General features: G+C 38.5%; 1 protein-coding gene and 1 pseudogene across 1 annotated transcript in view; both read right to left on the reverse strand.

Annotated features, from left to right (window-relative positions):
• The window catches only part of BEND2 (BEN domain containing 2), a 55,635-nt gene that overhangs the window by 12,913 nt on the left and 23,066 nt on the right, over positions 1-19,656 (reverse strand). The window contains 5 exon segments of the mRNA XM_042975225.1: positions 1,380-1,486; positions 2,876-3,076; positions 5,765-5,893; positions 11,490-11,612; positions 15,501-15,650. Coding sequence (XP_042831159.1) covers positions 1,380-1,486; positions 2,876-3,076; positions 5,765-5,893; positions 11,490-11,612; positions 15,501-15,650 — 710 coding nt within the window.
• On the reverse strand, positions 1,652-1,803 carry LOC122235640 (annotated as a pseudogene).

Genomic DNA, 19,656 nt, shown 5'->3' on the forward strand with positions numbered 1-19,656 from the left:
CCGGGGGCTGACAACCACTGCTCTAGGTCCGGGCTTCTCAAACTTCAATGTGCACACAAATCACCTGCGGGTCTTGCGAAAATGCAAATTCTGCCTCAGTGAGTCTGGTGTGGAACTCAAGACTCTGCATTTCTCACAAGCTTTCCTGTGGTGCTGCTGCTGCTGCTGGTCCGCGGACCCAACTTTGAGTGGCAAAGACGTATCCCTCTCCTAGTCAAGTACATAGCAGGCATTTGGCAGATGCTGCTTCTCTTCTGACGCCTAAGCAAATATGCAAATTACCATTTTCCAGGCAGTATCATAATTTTACATTCAAATGTTTAGGGTGCAGTTTTTGTAGGATATAAAAGGGAATGTGAAAAATAAGCAGATTTGGTTTCAGACAGATGGTGCGTGAGCTATCACTGAAATCAAGCCGTTCACCAGGAAAACATAAGCTCAGCTACAAATATTCTTGGCAGAGAGTTTCCATAAACTCACTCCAGAGACGCAGGAGTGACTGTATGTGGTGAGAATAACATGGGATTTTTAGAGGGGTGGGTAGAAATGAGAAATTGTTGAGTTAAATGCTTCTTCAGGAGAAAGCAATAGATATGACACTCTCCCTCTCCCCTACTGGCCTGTTCATGTTAAAAAATCTCTAATGAGAGGCGCCTGGGTGGCTCAGTCGGTTAGGAGTCCGACTTCGGCTCGGGTCATGATCTCACAGCTCGTGGGTTGGAGCCCCACTTTGGGGTCTGCACTGACAGCTCGGAGCCTAGAGCCTGCTTCGGATTCTGTCTCCGTCTCCCTGCCCCTCCCCTGCTCGCGCGCTCTCTCTCTCAAATATAAAATAAAACATAAAAAAAAATCTCTAATGCACTTTGAAGATAGAATGGATTAGAGAAAAGCTAGATTCCTGTTTACCATGTAACTGTGGAAAGTACAACATATCTACGATTGCTTAACCTCATGACATGCATGCTTTTCACCAGGTCCTGCCATCACTGAAAGCGAACAAGCACCTGTGCCATCCATAAGTACCATTAGAACAGCTAAGCAGCACCGCAGTCTGCTCTTTTCTGTGTTACTCAATGGGATACTGAAAAAGATTCACCAAATACCTTCACAGCTGAAACTTTTTTCTAGTATACACCGTGGCTTCAAATATACAAACTCTAACACTCCATTTGATTGCTTTTATCTTTAGGGTATTTGTATGGAGGATAAATGTCAAAGAGTGAAACAAACAGGCACAGAACATACACTGCCCCTAAATTAAATAAACAAGAATTTGAGCACACAGCCTAAAGATCCAGTGTCTCATGCTATCCATTCCGGAATTGTACACAGTATGCAATTGTACAGCAGCGACCATATTTAAATAAAAAAGAACTTACTCGTATTGTGTTGGCTTCAGAACGCAAACAACTGATCAGAGAATTGATATCGGCAATACAGGTTTGCCAGTAATTTCCATATTCACGCAAATCATAGTCGGGAAAAACTCATTGCAGATGTTCTGCAAAGAGCAGAAAGCGTTTATGAAAATTTTAAAAAAGAAAAAAAAAACAAAGAACTGACAAGACATTTTTTATTTAAAAAGCTGAAATTTTCTATTTTGAATTGTCATTCTCTTCTCTCTTTCTGAGAGTTTAGAAATTCTGCCCAAAGAGGATGCTTTGCTGAATATCTCACTTCTTCTAATGTACAATTCCCTATAAAACATTGACCTAGGGAGCCGCTAACGAGCCACTGGTGCTTTTATTAAATTAATAAGAACATATACTACACTTGATCTTAGCCAAAAGGCTGAGAAGTGATGACGTTTTGGTGCTTTTTAAAAAAAGTGTGGGCTCAGTTGGTTGAGCATCCAACTCCTGCTTTTGGCTCAGGTCATGATCTCATGGTCGTGAGATCAAGCCTGGCTTCAGGCTCTATGCTGGGTGTGGAGCCTGCTTAAGATTCTCTCCTTCTCCCTCTGCCCCTCCCCAACTCACACGTTCTGTCTCCAAAAAAAAAATTAAAAGTTAAAAAAGTATGTAACAGAAAGTCAAATATTTCTGGGTGTTAATGCCCTTGAATAACCCTATGGATAAGTTAAAACTAAAAAGGAAACCTGAAAATAAACAGAAAATCGTGTTATTGCAAATATTATTACACCATAGTCTATTTGTGCCTACTACATGTCTATCTTCCCCATAAGCTATTCCCTCTGCCTAGAATACCCTTCCTATTTATCTAGCTAAGGAATCCTCCCAAATCTAACTCAAATGTTTTGTCCTTAGTAAGCCTTTCCTAATGCCCTCACAGTATTTGCTTTGCTCTCTGAGCTTCTACATTACTGCCTGGATGAGAATTGATCTGTTTCCCTCAACAGTTCCTTTCTAGACTGTGAACTCCTTGTGGGCAGAAATACTTATTCATTGTTGTGGCCTCAGTGCCTATGAGTTCTAGGACCTTCATACAAATTGCTGGAAGGCGGGAAGACAGGAGGCTAAAATGGATTAATCATGACATTCTATTTCTGTGTTGCCAGTTACTAGCAAAGAAGTGTGTTTTATTCTCCTGTATTTTGCGGGGTGGGGCGGGGGGGGGGGGGTTCTTTATTTTTATAGTACCAGGTTTCAGCACTGAAGAAATGACTTCATTCTAGCCATAAGCAACAATAATCAATAAAGCTGGTCTTGTTCCATTAGCCTATGGACAAGTTTTACTCTTTACAAGCTGTTACCCATTACATAAAATATTAAATTGTAAAATCTGGGTCAGACAGGTGAAAAAATAAACAGTTCTAAGATTTGCATCGACCTCATCACTATCTCTTCAACTGCCAATAACATTCATCAGATGACCAAATGATGATAAAACAAGATTCCATAATGACTTTACATACCTCTTAATGCAGCCATTTTGTTTGCATCTAGAGGTCGGAGGCCTTGGGAATTGACACCTACCCAGCCGTCTGTCAGAATTTCCTTGGAGAACAAAATATGAATCAGGTAGCGGACTGCATGCCTAGGATTAGCCTTCCTTTGTGCAGTCAGCAAATGAGCATCAAGCACCCTGACATTCCTTTTTGGATCACCGAGATACCCTTTTAAAACAGAGGGAAAAAGTAAAATCTTTGTTTTTTTCATGCAAGGCTACCATGAAAGTGCCCAAGAAAAGGAAACTAAGTGATTTCTAATTCACTAATTTCTACTTGGGTGAATTTTTTCCTGTACTTCTCTCTTCTTTTCCTTAAATGAGTCTCTTTGATGCCATCTGCATAACAGCATTTTTCACCTTTTCTAGTCTTGAATTCTCCATACTTGAACTAATTGTTTCATTGTCTTGAATAAATTCAATTCTTAGGCTGAAGATGCATATGTAAACATGTTGCTCTGAGATCCCATTGCTCCCTTTTACAGACTAAAAGTACACTCAGAGCTATATTCCTGAGTGACTATATGTTCCCTGAAAATGATTTGGAAAAAATGGGTAGGCATAATTAAGAAAATTTTAAGGGGCACCTGGGTGGCTCAATCGGTTAAGCATCCGACTTCAGCTCAGGTCATGATCTCACGGTTCATGGGTTCGAGCCCTGTGTTGGGCATTGTGGTGACAGCTCAGAGCCTGGAGCCTGCTTTGGATTCTGTGTCTCCCTCTCTCTCTGTCCCTCGCCCCCACCTCTCTCCCTCTCTCTCTCTCTCTCTCTCAAAAATAAAAATAAACATAAAAAAAGAAAATTTTAAAATAGCTAGCATTTATTGAGTAACTACTATATATCAGTCACTATGTTAAATATTTTGCATCTGTAATCTCAGTTTCATCACCCTAATGACATTATGCCCATTTAGAAGATGAGGAAACTGAGGCCCACAGAAGTTACTTGTGAACAAGATCACAGAGCCAGTTTTTAAATCTGTTTATAAACCAAGTTCTCTGAACCATTAATCTGCTGATGTCTTCCATTCTTTTTTCTATTTCTTGTTTTTAAACACAAAATTAAAATCATACGTCATATATAGTCTGAATCCTGCTTTTTCAGTTATCTCGAACATGTCTCCATTTTCTTTAGTTCTTGTTTTGTTTTTGTTTTTTCCAAGTCTGCATCTGCATTCCTATCTTCATGATTTTCCTGACAGGTGACACTCAGGTTGGACTTGGGTTCTGAGCATTGCGTTAAGAGCTTTAAATGAATAATTCCATTTGATCCTCACAATTCTATGAAATAGGTACCAGAATTTTTGTCACTTCACAAATGAAGAAACCAATACTTAGGTTATATAAGTGACTGAAGGTCACATGGTTAGTAAGACCTAGAGCTGGGATTTGAACCCAGGCAATCTGACTCAAGAGCCCATGCTCTTAACCACGATGCTTTACTGCTTCATGTATGTCCATGGATATACCAGGAATTACTTCACTAATTCCCTATGGCTGCTTATTTGGCTGTCTCCAATTGTCCATGATTCTCTAAAGAAAGTTCCTGTACCAAAATTTAAATATAAATCTTTTTTATTAATTACATCTTCAGATAGAAGTGGGATTACTGAGTCAATTGGCATAAATACTTTTATGGATTTTTATAGAAATCACCCTTCAGAAAGTTTTCGCCAGTGTATACTTCTAACAACAGCATACCACGGTGCCCATTTAGTAACAGAACAATTTTGGAACTTTTTTCTACTTTGGCCAACAAAATGATTTAAAAGAAAAGCATCTCCTCTAGGACAGGAGTCAGCAAACTACAGTCCACAGGGCAATCTCACTACCATTTTTTGTAAATGAAGTTGTATTGGCACATAGCCACGCTCATTCATCTACCTACATCTGTGGCTGCTTTCATGCTACAGCAGCAAAGTTGAGTAGTTGTGACAGACACCAGATGGCCCACAAAGCCTAAAATAGTTACTATCTAGCCCTTTACAGAAAAAGTTTGCTGAGCCCTGTGCTAGAATATTAATAAGAGATTATCTACTTAGAAGTAGAGACACAAAGGAACTATAAAATATTAGGAAGGTTTGCCCTTAGAAACCATGGAACTTAGGGTCACCTCATCTCTGCCACTGTGGCTTGGCAGGTAATACACAGCTCAGGTCATGATCTCACGGTTCATTGGTTGGAGCCCCGCATCGGGATCTGTGCTGACAGCTCAGAGCCTGGAGCCTACTTCGGATTCTGTGTCTCCCTCTCTCTCTGCCCCTCCCCCGCTCGCACTCTATCTCTGTCTCTCAAAAATGAATAAACGTTAAAAAAAATTAAAAAAAAAAAAAAGAAGTATGAGATTTAAAGCCAGAGAGAAATGAGTTAGAGTTCCAGAATTGCCACTCACCAGGTCTTAAGACTTTGAGAAAGGGAGTAATAAAAGTACCTACATATGGGGTCATTTGAATGTTAACAGAGAAGAGACATGTCAGTTCATTAGTACAGTGCCTTGTACACACTCAATAAATATTAGCCATTATTATTAATATAACCTAAAACCAACCCTTAAAATAGGAAACAAAAACCTTCCATTTGCCTGTATCAAGAATGTTTAAGGGGACGCCTGGGTGGCTCAGTCGGTTGCGTGTCTGACTTTGGCTCAGGTCATGATCTCGTGGTTCATGAGTTCGAGCCCCATATCAGGCTCAGTGCAGAGACCGCTTCAGATTCTCTGTCCCCTTCTTTCTCTGCCCCTCCCCTATTCATGCACGCTCACTCTCTCTCTCAAAAATAAATAAACCTTTTAAAAAAAGAATGTTGAAGAATATATGTTAAATGGTGCTACTTGTGATGTGTGTCATCACACAGTCACCAAAATTGGACCGGATGCAGAAAGATGATGAGCTAGAATCTTGGCTACTGTCATTTTCCAATATAGTTGAGTAAGATCTGTTTTCCATGACATTTTCTGCTTTTACCAATATTTCTATAGTTAAAAGTGCTGAAAGAAAAGAACTCTCGATAGCAAATTCGCTATCCAGCAAACTATCCTTCAGGTATGAAGGGGAAATAAACACATTCTCAGACAAAGAAAACTAAAAGTATTTATCGCTAGCAGACTGACTCTTAAAGAATGGCTAAAAAAAAAAAAAAAAAAAGGAAGATCATCAAACAGAAAAGTTATGGTGACAGAAGGAATCTTGGAGCATCAGAAAGGAAAAGATAACAACAGAAAGAGCAGAAATATGCAAGCAGAGAAACTTGATCATTCATTCAATATGAAATGGAACAGCTACACTGGAAAACAGTTTGGCAGTTTCTTATAAAACCGAAATCTTCAATTACCACATGACATAGTAATTTCACTCTTGGGCATGTATCCCAGAGAAGTAAGAGCTCATGATATGACATGAAAACCTGCACATGAATGTTCTTAGCTTCATTCATAATAGCCAAAACTGTGAACAACCCAGATGTCCTTCAACAGGTGAATGGTTAAACAAACCGTGGTAAATCTAATACCACAGAATACTATTCAATAATTAAAAGAAATAAAGAACAGAAGAGGCAGAGATACGGATAAATACAATATGATCGTGAGTTTTGTAAACCATATGTGACGACTGAGACAAAAATGAAAATACCATCTGACATCCAAGACAATGACAGTTAAAAATGAGGAGGGCAAAGGGAACTAAGTGGAATTAAAGTTTCAACACTTTATTCCAAGTGGTAAAATGCTGATACCGGTAGACTGTGATAAGTCGCGTACATATATAGTAACATCCAGAGGAACCACTCAGAAAACTATATAAAACAGCATATTTAAAAACGTAAATAAATCAAAATAGAATCCTAGAAAGTGTTCAGGTAACCCACAGGAAGGCAAAAAAAGATAAACAAAAAAAGAATGAGAGGGGTGTCTCACTAGCTCAGTCAGTACAGCATGCAACCCTTGATCTCAGGGTGGTGAGTTCGAGCCCCACAATGGGTGTAGAGACTACTTACAAAAATAAAGAAAACAAACTTTAAAGAAAATAATGAGAAAAACAGAAAACAAAAAGAAAAATAATAAAATGCTAGACTTAGGTCTATGATATCAATAATTATCTTAAATGAAAATAACCTAACCATATCAATTAAATGGCAGCAACTGGTAAAGTAGATTAAAAAAAGTCAACTATGTGCTGTTTACAAGAAACTCTACAAATTCAATACATAGGCAGATTGAAAGTAAACTGATGGAAAAGTATACATATATCATGCAAACATTAATCCAAAAAAAAAAAAAAAACAGAATAGCTGTACTGCCATCAGATAAAGTAGACTTGAGAGCAAAGAAAGTTACTAAAAACAAATACAGATGAAAAGACCAACCCCAATGAAGACAATGATTCTCAACATACCAAATGACGAAGTCTCAAAATACATGAAGCAAAAATGGAAAGAGCTAAAAGGAGAAAGAATCAAATCCATAATTATAGTTCTGGACCTCATACACTCCCCTCTCTCAGCAACTGATGGAACAACCAGACCAAAAATCAGCAAGGATACATAAGATCTGAACAACACAATCAATGAACAGGATTCTCGTTATAGAACATTCCACCCAACAAAACTGGAATGTGTATGTTTTTTCAAATGCCTGTGGATCATTCACCAACACAAACCACATCCTAGGCCAGAGGAAAAAAATCTCAACAAATTTAAAAGAAAATAAATCAAAAGCATAAGAGACTCTTAAAAACTGAGAACAAACTGAGGACTGATGGGGGGTGGGGGGGGGTGGGTGATGGGTATTGAAGAGGGCATCTTTTGGGATGAGCACTGGGTGTTGTATGGAAACCAATTTGACAATAAATTTCATATATTTAAAAAAAAAAACAAAGAAAAAAAAAGAAAAGAAAAGAAATCATATGTAGTATATTTTCTGACCATAATAGAATCAAACTAGAAATCAATAATAGAAACACAAGAAGAAAAATCTTTAAACACCTGGAAATTGAATAGCATATTTATAAATAATAGATGTATCAAAGAGAAAGTTTTCAAAGAAATAATAAAATACATAGGACTTAATGAAAATACAACACATCAAAATATATGAGATGTAACTAAGTCAGTACTAAAAGTGAAATTTATAGCCCTAAATGCTTATATTAGAAAAGAAGACAGTTCTAAATTTATAATGTAAGTTCCTACACCAAAAACTAAGAAATGAAGAGTAAAATAAACCCAAAATAAGCAAAAAGAATGAAATAACAAAGAGCAGTAATCAGGCGCCTGGGTGGCTCAGTCAGTTAAGTGTCCAGCTCTTGATTTCAGTCAGGTCATGATCTCATGGTTTGTGAGTTCAAGCCCCACATCAGGCTCTGTGCTGACAGCATGGAACCTGCTTGGGATTCTCTCTCTCCCTCTCTCTCTCTGCCCTTCCCCTTCCCGGGCATGCTCTCTCTCTCTTTCTCTCTTTCTCTCTCTCTCAAAATAAATAAACTTTAAAAAAAAACAGAAATCAATGAAACTGAAAATATGAAAACAACAGGAAATCAACAAAGCAAATAGCTAGTGCTGCAAAAGATTAATAAAGCTACTAAACCTCTAAAAAGAAAAAGAGATGACACAAATCATCAGTATCAAGAATGAAGCAAGTTATCACTAGAGATCCAGCAGTCATCAAAAGGATAATAGGGAATGCTACAAACCACTTTACATTCATAAATTTAGTAACTTAGAAGAGTTGAATCAATTCCTCCAAAATTACAAATACCAAAACTCAACCCAGATGACATAGATAATCTAGACAGCCCTATAACCATCAAAGACATTAAATTTGCAATTAAAAGCCTTCTGAAAGGGTGCCTGGATGGCTCAGTTGGTTAAACGTCCGACTTCGGCTCAGGTCATGATTTCACGGTTCATGAGTTTGAGCCCCAAATCAGGCTCCACACTGGCAGCACAGAGCCTGCTTGGGATTCTCTCTGTCTCCTCTCTCTTTGCCCCTCCCCCTGGTCACCGTTTCTCCCTCTCTGAAAATAAATAAATAATTTTTTTTCAAAAAGCCTTCTGAAAAGGAATCTACAATCCCGGATGATTTTACTGGAGATGTTTATCAAACATAAAAAAAAATTAACACCAATATACTCTTTCATAAAGTAGTATAAAATTATAAAGAGGGAGAGAATACATCAGCCCTTAAATGGGTTCGAGATGAAGCCAGGGAAGGAATGACACATGACATGATTATAAACAGGCAACAGGAGGTAACAGGACAGAACTGTATGAACAGCAGTGGTAAACACCTGAACCTAAACATGTCACAAAAGTTCAGACAACTAAACTCGTGCGCGCGCGCACACACACACACACACACACACCACAAAGGAATATAAGTAAAACTGGGGACATCTGAATAGATGTGTAGATTGTACTGATGTCAAAATATGATATTTTACTACATTTTTGGAAAATATTAGCACTGGGAGAAATTTCTGTTAAGGATACACAAGATCTCTCTCTTGTTGGGATGAACACTGGGTATTATATGTAAGTGATGGGTCACTAAATTCTATTCCTGAAGGCATTATTACATTATATGCTAACTAACTTGGACTTAAATAAAATTTGTAGGGGTGCCTGGGTGGCTCAGTCAGTTAAGCGTCCGACTTTGGCTCAGGTCATGATCTTACAGTTTAAGAGTTCGATCCCCGTATTGGGCTGTGCTGACAGCTCAGAGCCTGGAGGCTGCTTCAGATTCTGTATCTCCCTCTCTCTCTGCCCCTCTCTCACTCACACTCTCTCTCTCTCTCTCTCTCAAAAATAAATAAACATTTTAAAAAATTATAATTTTTTTAAAAAGTGAAATAAATAAATAAAAACAAATGATAAAATAAAATCTAAAGTAGAAAAAAGGATCTCTCTGTATTATTTCATGCACCCACATGTGGTTCTGAAATATCTCCAAATGAAAACTTTCATTTTGAAAAAGCTATCACTAAGAATTCATATTAAGAATGTTGATGAACCTAAATTAGAGAGTACTACTTATAATATGTATCATTTTAAACTCACCAAAACCAGGAGTGAGGAAGAAAGACTTTGAATCAGTGTCACAGTCACTGTTGTTTTTCATTGAAGTTGAGGAATTCATTGTCTCAGAACTCATTTCTGTCCTGGATTCTGTTTGCACAACATTTTGATCAGTAAAACATCTTTCAAGTGCTCAAAGACAAGGAATCTCAAGAGTGATTTTTGTGTCAGGCAAAACTACTCTCCAAGAATGAGAGAGAAATAAAGACATCCTCAGACAAAGGAAAATTTAAAAAAAATGTTGCTGGCTGACTTAGCCTTAAAACATGGCTAAAGGAAATCTGACCAAAAGGATATAATGAAGGAAGGAGCCTCAAAGTACAAATAAGGAAGAAAGAACAAAAGAAAGAGCAAAATTATGCACACAGAAAAACTAGATCATTCGTATATCGCTGGTGGGAAGAGAAGACAGTACAGCTACACTGGAAAGCAGTTCAACAGTTTTTTACAAAACTCAACTTACCATTATTGCAGGACCCAGCAACTGTGCTTTATCTCAGAGAAATGAAAACTGATGCTCACATTGAAACCTGTACATGAGTGTTCATAGCAGCTTTACACCTAATAACCAAAAACTGGAAACCCAGACATCCTTCAACCAGTGAACAGATAAACCCCAGTACACCCATACTGTGGACTAGCCCTCAGCAACAAAAAAGAAAGAATCACTGATACATGCAGCAACTTAGTTGAAGCTCCAAGGAATTATGCTGAATGAAAAGAAAAGGCCATCCCCAAAGATTACATACCATATGAGTCTATTTATATAAAACTCCTGAAATGAAAAAATTGTAAAGGAGAAGAGCAGATTAGTGGCTGCCAACGGCAGGGACAAGGCAGGGTAGGAGTAAGAGAATAGGAGGAGAAAAGCAGGTACAGGTTTAAAAGGCAATAGATGAAAACTACTCACGTCATGAAATTAAATAATATAAAGCTGAATACACATACACACACAAACATAAATCTACACACAAATACAAATAAAACTGAGAACATCTCAATAAAAATCTGTGGATTCTATCAATGTCTACATACTGGTTGTGTGATACTATACTATAGTTTTGCCAGATGGTGTCATTGGGAGAAAGTGGGTAAAATGTCCACAAGATCTCTCTTACAATTGCATGAGCAGCTACAATTTTCTCAATATAAAATTTCTAATTTCTAACTAATTAACTTTAAGTATCTTAAAAAATTTTTTTTAACATTTATTCAATTTTGAAAGATGAAGAGAGACAGAGCATGAGCAGGGGTGGGGCAGAAAGAGAGGGAGACATAGGATCTGAAGCAGGCTCCAGACTCTGAGCTGTCAGCACAGAGCCTGATGCGGGGCTTGAACCCACAGACTGAGAGATCATGACCTGAGCTGAAGTCAGATGCTTAACCGACTGAGCCACCCAGGTGCCCCTAAGTAATTTTTAATTAGGAGAAGCTACCAGTAGGTGACATTAAGTGTGTTAAGGAATCTATATTAAACAGCGCTACTTGTAATATGTATCCTTTCAACTCACCAAAACTGGAAGGGATGAAGAAATATGCTGAAGTATCTTGACCACTGTCATTTTCCAATACAGGTGGGCAATTTGTCATCTTAGTGTTATTTTCCAGGCTGGTTTCTTCTTTGCCCATCATTTCTATAAAGACAACATTTTTTAAGTACTGGAAGAAAAGACTACCAAACTCATGTTCCATACCCAATGAAACTATCCTTCTGTAATAAGGCAAAAATAAAGATATTTACATACAGAGGAAAACCAGAAGTATTTGTCACTAACTGACTTAGGCTCAAAAATGGCTAAAGGAAACTCTTCTTACAGAAAGAATATGAAAGAAAAGTTCTGGAGCATCAAGAAGGAGAAAGAACAATGGAAAGAGCAGAAATCTGGATGCACAGTGACTGGTTCACTCATACATTGCTGGCAGGAATGGAAAATGGTACAGCTATGCTGGAAAGCAGTTTGTCCATTTCTTATAAAACTAAGGATGCAATTACCAAAGGGCCCAGAAGTTGCACTCTTGGGCATTCATCCCAGAGAAATAAAAACTTGTGTGAGAGAGTGAAATGAATGAAATGAAGCAAAGCTAAAAACGATAAACAAGTATTCATAGCAGCTTTACCCCTAACAGCTAAAAACAGGAAACCCAGAGGTTTTAACAGCTAAATAAATCATGGGGTATCCATACACTGGAATAGTACTCAGCAGCAAAAAAGAAGGAATGACTGACAAGCGCAGCAACAGGAGCAACTCTCCACGGAATTACACTGAGGGAAGAAAGAAGCCAGTCTCAAACACCATGTGATTCCATTTATAGAACAATGCTGAATGGACACATTATAGATCTAGAGAGCAGATTCCTGATTGCCAGCAAAGAGAGACAGGGCATGGCCTGGAATTGGGGAGAGAAGTCCTCTGGAGGGAGGTGGGTGTGGCAAAAAAAGAGCAACATGAGGGAAAATGGTGCTGATGGAACTGTTTCGGGGCTTCCCTGTGGTAGAGGCTACATGAATCTCTGCAGACGGTAACATCGTATAGAACTAAATACACATGAGCGAAACTGAAACAAGGGACATCTCAATTGTATCTGCTTGTGTCTGCGGATGGTAGAGTAACAGTATCTTGGTTGTGATAATTTGTCACTGTTTTGCAAGATGTTAAGATTGGGTAAAACTGGAGAATGGGAACACAGGACCTCTCTGTATTATTTTTTATAACTGCATGTGCAGCTAAATTTTTCTGAAAATAAAAACTTCATTAGAAAAAGCTACCACTGGGGTTCCTGGGTGGCTCAGTCAGTTGAGTGCCCGACTTCAGCTCAGGTCATGATTTCATGGCTCTGTGAGTTCGAGTCCCGCATCGGGTTCTGTGCTGACAGCTCAGAGTCTGGAGTCTGCTTCGGATTATGTGTCCCTCTCTCACTCTGCCCCTCCCTCACTCATGCTGTGTGTGTCTCTCTCTCAAGAGTAAATAAAAAAAAGAAAAAGAAAAAGAAAAAGCTACCACTGAGGTGCCTAGGTGGCTCAGTCGTTTGAGCGTCCGACTTCGGCTCAGGCTGTGATCTCACGGTTTGTTCGTGAGTTCAAGTCCCACAATGGGCTCTCTGCTGTCAGCACAGAGCCTGCTTTGGATCCTCTGCCCCCCACCATGCCCCATGCCTCGGCCCCTCCCCTGCACATGCGTGCACGTTTCTCTCTCTCTCAAAAACAAAAAATAAACAAAAAAAATTTTTTAATATTAAAAAAAAGAAAAAGCTACCACTATCTCACACTAAGGATGTTGATGAATCTAGATTAAATATACTACTGTATCAAGTGTATCATTTCAAAATCACCAAAACTGGGAGGAATGCAGCAACATAAGGGGAAAAAGTCTTGGCCACTGTTGTTTTCCAATAAAAGTGGATAACTTGTTGTCTCAGGGCTCTCTTCCAGGCTGGTTTGAGCCTTTATCGATATTTCTATGAATAAAATATTTTCAAATACCGAAAGTTAAGAAATCTCAACCCTGAAGTCTGTATCAGGCAAAACTGTCCTTCAGTAATGAAACAGATTTATGAGAATGGTAATGAGTGAACCTGGAGGGCATTAATAAGCCAAATAGTAAACAAGACAAACACTGCATGGTATCATTTATATGTGGAATCTAAAAAGAAAAAAATTCAAACTCATAAAAACAGAGAGTAGCATAAATGAATGTCAGTTCAATGGCAGCCAGGGGCTGGGTGGGGGGGGGTGGATGGGGAGAGGCTGGTGAAAAGGTACCAACTTTCAGTTTTAAGATAAATAAAGTCTGAGGATCTAATGTACAGCTGATAATACTTGACTGTATAACTGAAATTTGCTTAAAGTGTAGAACTTAAGCATTCTCACCACAAAAATAAATAAATAAATAAATAAATACATAAATAAATAAATAAGGTAAGTATGTGAGATGGTAGACATGTTAATTAACTCAATGATGGGAATCATTTCCCCATGTATATCAAATCACACCATACACTTTATAAATATATTACAACCTTCTCAATTATACCTCAATAACACTGAAGACAAGGTACGAACATGCAAACTGGTTTAAAAAAAAAAAAGAATGAAGGGGAAATCATGACATTCTCACACAAAGGAAAGCCAAAAGTATTTGCCACTAGCTGACTTATGTTTGAGAATGGCTAAATGAAAATCTTCTATCACAAAAGAATGATGAAAAAAATTCTGGAGCATTGAAAAAGAAAAAAGAGGGGTACCTGGGTGGCTCAGGTTAAGCATCCAACTCTTGGTTTCAGCTCAGGTCATGATCTCATGGTTCATGAGTTCAAGCCCTGCATCGGGCTCTGCACTGACAGCACAGAGCCTGCTTGGGATTCTTTCTCTCCCTCTTTCTCTCTCTCTGCCCCTCCCCTGCTCATATGCATGAGCTCTCTCTCAAAATAAATAAACACTTAAATAAATAAATAAACAAAAAGGAAGAAAGAAGAATGAAGGCAGCAGACATGTAGATGCAGAGAAACCAGATCACTCACACACTGCTCGTGCAGAAGTAAAATGGTACCGCCGCTCTGGAAAACTGTGGCAGTTTCTTATAAAACTAAACATGCAATGATCATACAACCAAGAATTTGCACTCTGGGGCATCTAAAAGAAATCAAAACTTATGTTTACATGAAAACCTGTACATAAACAGTCACAGCAATTTTACTTGTAATCCTGAAAAGTAGAAAAAAGTCCAGACGTTCTTCAACAGTGAACCAATACACAAACCTTGGTACATCCACGCCATGGAATGGTACAGAGCAATAAAAAAGAAGGAAATGCTGATACACGCAATAAGTCAGATGAATCTCCTGGGGACTTATGTTGAGATGGGTGTGGTTACAAACAGGCAAGATGAGGCATCCTTATGGTGGTGGAAATGTTCTGTATCTTGACCGTGGCGGTGGACATCCGACTTACTCATGTGATACAATCAAATAGAACTAAACACATACACAAAAATCAATTTAATTAAACTGGGTAAGTCTCAATAAGAGCTGTGGATGTGGGGTGCCTGGGTGGCTCAGTCAGTTATGCGACCGACTTTGGCTCAGGCCATGATCTCATGGTTTGTGAGCTTGAGCCCCGCGTCGGGCTCTGTGCTGACAGCTCAGGGCCTGGAACCTGCTTTGGATTCTGTGTCTCCCCTTCTCTCTACCCTTCCCCTGCTCACGCTCTGTGTCTCTCTGTCTCTCAATAATAAATAAATATTTTTAAAAATTAAAAAAAAAAGATCTGTGGATGATATCAGTGTCAGTCTCCTGGTTGTGATGTTCTACCACGGTCTTGCAAGATGCTATTGTTGGCCGAAATGGGTAAAGCATAAATGAAATCTCTCTGTATTATTTGTTACAACTACAATGGGTATCCAAATTACCACAATATTAAAAGTATGACTCCTTACAAAGAAAAAGCTATCATGAGTTCACACGAAGGATATTGATAGTTCTAACTTAAACAGTGCTACTTGAAGTAAGTATCATTTCAAACTAACCGAAACTGGGTGGGATGGATTGAGATGAAGAGGCAGGATCTGGGCCAGTGTCATTTCCCAATGAAGTTTGGTAATACACCGTCTGAGAGCTGTTTTCCAGGCTGGTTTCTGCTTTTTCCGGCATTTCGACAAGCATAACTTTGTCAAGTGCTGAAAGTCAAGAACTCTCATCTGTAAATTGTATACTGAGTTAGATTATCTTTCAGGAAAGAAGGGGGAAATAAAGACATTCTCACACAAAAGAAAATTTTTTAAAAAAATGTTCCTAGCAGATTTACTCAGAAAAGATAGCTAAAGGAAAATCTTCAAACAGAAAGGATATTATGGAGAAGGAATCTTGGGGCATTAGTAAGGAAGAAATAATAGAAAGGTGAGAAATCTAGATGGGGAGAAACTGGATCACCTATACATTGCTACTGGGAATGTAGAATAGCACAGGCTCTCTGGAAAACTGTTTGGCAGTTTTTATAAAACCAAACATGCTATTACCATAAGACCAAGCAATTGTACTCTTGGCATTCATGACAGAGAAATGAAAACTTGTATTTACACAAAAATCAGTATGTGACTGTTCACAGCAGCTTTACTTCTAGTATCCACAGACTTGGAAAGAAAAAAAAAAAAACAGATGTCCTTCAATGTGTGAATGCGTTTTTTAAAAAAATTGTTGTGTATCTATACCACAGGAAACTCTTTACCAATAAATGAGAAATAAAAACTTATATTTACCCAAAAATGTGTACATGGGTATTTGTAACTGCTTTATTCCTAATGGCCAAACACCAAAAAAAACCCCAGATGTCCTTCAACAGGTGAACAATTAAACAAAATGTAGTATATCTGTAGCATAGAATACTATTTTCAGCAATAATAGTAATAAACTATTGATACATGCAACAAACTGGATGAGTCTCCAAGCAATCTGAGTGGGGCGGGGGAGCTACATCATATATGACTCCACTTATATAACAATCTGAAGAGACAAAATTGTAGAAACAGAGAAATGATTAGAGACAGCCAGGTGTCGGGGAGGGGTCTTGGGGGCAGGGAAGGTAGGTGTGGTTCTAAAAATTGCAATAACAAGGGATCCTTGAGTGATGGAAATGATCTCTACCTTGACTGTGGTGGTAGACGTGCGAACTTACACGTACAATAAAACTGTGTAGTACTAAATGCACACATGAACACATATACACATATACACACACAGATGCAAGTAAAACCGGAGGCATCTCAATAACACCTGTGAATTATATCAATGTCAATGTCTGGGTTGTAGTAACACTGTACCATGGTTCTGCAAGGTGTTATCATTGGGGAAAATCCATAAAGCATAAACGAATCACTCCATATTATTTCTTACTACTGCACTGAATCTTAAGTTACATCAAAATAAAATTTTCAAAAAGAGCTGTAACTGGTTTGTATTAAGGATGTTGATGGATCTAGATTAAACAGTTATACACGTGATATGTATCCTTTCAAACTCATCAAAATTGGGCAGGAGTGGGAGAGATGAAGAGTCAGTATCTGAGCCCCTGATACTTCCCAGTAAAGCTGGGTAATAGATGGTCTCGGAGCTGTTTTCGGGGCTGGTGTCTGCATTTCCTGACATTTCTAGGAGTATGAACTTTTCAATTGCTGAAAGATAAGAACTCTCAACCATGAATTCTACATGAGGCGAAACTATCCTTAAGGAAAAACGTGAAAGAAAGACATCTTGAAACACAGGAAAACTAAAAGAATCTGTCCCCAGCAGACTTACCTGTATAGAAAGGCTAAAGTAAAATCTTCAAACAGAAAGGACATGATGAAAGAAGGAAGTCTGGAGCATCAGGAAGGAGGAAAGAACAATGGGAAGAACAGAAATGTGGATGCAGAGAAAGCAGATCACTCACACTTTGCTGGTGAGAATGCGAACTGGTACGGTCTCTCTGGAAAACTGGTGGACAGTTTCTTATAAAACTGCACATGCGAGTTCGAGCCCCGCGTCAGGCTCTGGGCTGATGGCTCGGAGCCTGGAGCTTGTTTCCGATTCTGTGTCTCCCTCTCTCTCTGCCCCTCCCCCGTTCATGCTCTGTCTCTCTCTGTCCCAAAAATAAATAAAAAACGTTGAAAAAAAATTAAAAAAAAAAAAAAACTGCACATGCAATACCATAAGACTCAACAACTGCACTCTTGGCATTCGTGACGGAAATAAAGCTTATGTTTATACAAAAGCCAGGACACAGATGTTCGTAGCAGCTTTACTCCTAATACCAAAAACTGGAAAAAAGAAAAACCCAACAACAATGACTGTCCTTCAACAGGTGAACGGGTGAACAACTACTGCACGTTGCAACCACAGAAGACTATTCAGCGCTAAAAAGGGAGAAAGTACCAATACATGCAACAACCTGAATGAGTCTTCAGGGAATTGTGCCGACTGAAAATTCCAAATAATCTTCAGAGGTTACATCCCATAAGATTCTCTTTATACAACACTCTTGGAGAGACAAAATTATAGAGAGCAGCACTTGCTAAGGGTTAAGGAAATGGGCAACGGGAAGGAAAGGGCAGCCTGGGAGAGGCAGGTGTAGTTATAAAAGGGCACGACGAGGCATCCTGATAGCGATGGATATGTTCTGTATCCTGACTGTACTGGTGGACCTCAAACTTACTCATGTGATAAAATTACGTAGGCATACATACAAACGCGCACAAATCACTACAAGTACAATTGGGAGCATTTCAGTAACATCTGTGTATTGTACCGATGTCAATACCCTGGTTGCGTTATCATCCCATAGTTTTGTAACATGCTAATGTTGGGAGAAACCGGTAAAGAGTAAAATGGATGTCTTTACATTATTTCTTGAAAACATATGTGAATCCAAAATTGTTTCAAAATAAAAAGCTTAATTTAAAGTATGAGCTACCTCTAGCTTCCATTAAGGATGTTGATGCATCTAAAGCAAACAGTGCTACTTATTTTAAACTCACCAAAATTGGGTGGGAGAAAGACAGGTGAAGAGCACTGGTCCCTGTCATTTCCTGATGAACTTGGGTGATTCATTGTCTTGGGGTTGTTTTCCAGGCTGGTTTCTGCTGTTACTGGTATTTCTACAGAAAGGACATTTTTCAAGTGCTTCAGAAAAGAACTCTCAGCCGTTAATTCTATATGTAGCAAGACTATCCTTCATTAATGTACAGGAAATAAAGACATTCTCACATGAAGAAAAACTAAAAGAACTTGTCCCTCACAGACTGACCCTTAAAGAAAGGCCAAAAATATTCAAAATATTCCCAAAATATTCAAACAGAAAAGACATGAAAAAGGAATGGCTCCCTGAGCATCAAGAAGAAAGAACAATGGAAAGAGAAAAAAATAGGCATAAAGAGAAATTGTATCACTTATGTATTACAGGTGTAAAGTCAAATGGCACAGCTCCTCTGAAAAAAATTTTAGCAGTCTCTTATAAAACTAAACATGAAACTGTCCTATGACCCACAATTGCCCTTTCGGGCAGCCACCTCAAAAAAAATATAAACTTAAGTTTACACAAAAACCAGTATATGGCTATTTGCAGAATCAAACATGGGAGAGTGGAAGAAACTGTTGATACATGCAACAGTTAGCATGAATCTCCAGGAAATTATGTTTAGGAAAAAAAAAAGCTATGCTCAAAAGGTTATATGGATTTTATTCCATCTAAATAACAATATTCAAGGGGCACCTGGGTGGCTCAGTCAGGTAAGCATCTGACTTTGGCTCAGGTCATGATCTCATGCCTCTCCTTCTGCCCCTCCACCCACTCACACTCTCTCTCTCTCTCTCTCTCTCAAAAATAAATAAACATTAAAAAATTAAAAAAAGAAAAAAAGCAATATTCAAGTGACAGAATTATAGAAAGTGAGATCCGTTCACTCTTTGCTAGTGTAGGAGGAAAAGGTGACCAGAGGGAGGTGGCTGTGGTTGTAAAGGGCAGTATGTGGCAACAATGGAAGCTTTCTGGATCACAACTGTGATGATAAATAACACTCGTGGAATAAAATTGCACAGAACTGAATACATGCACACACACACACACACACACACACAAATGTGGATATAATCAATGTCAGTATCCTAGTTGTGCTATTTTACTATAGTTTTACAAGAGGTTATCGTTGGGGA

This window comes from Panthera tigris, chromosome X (genome assembly GCF_018350195.1).
Source record: "Panthera tigris isolate Pti1 chromosome X, P.tigris_Pti1_mat1.1, whole genome shotgun sequence".
NCBI classification, from domain to species: Eukaryota; Metazoa; Chordata; class Mammalia; order Carnivora; family Felidae; genus Panthera; species Panthera tigris.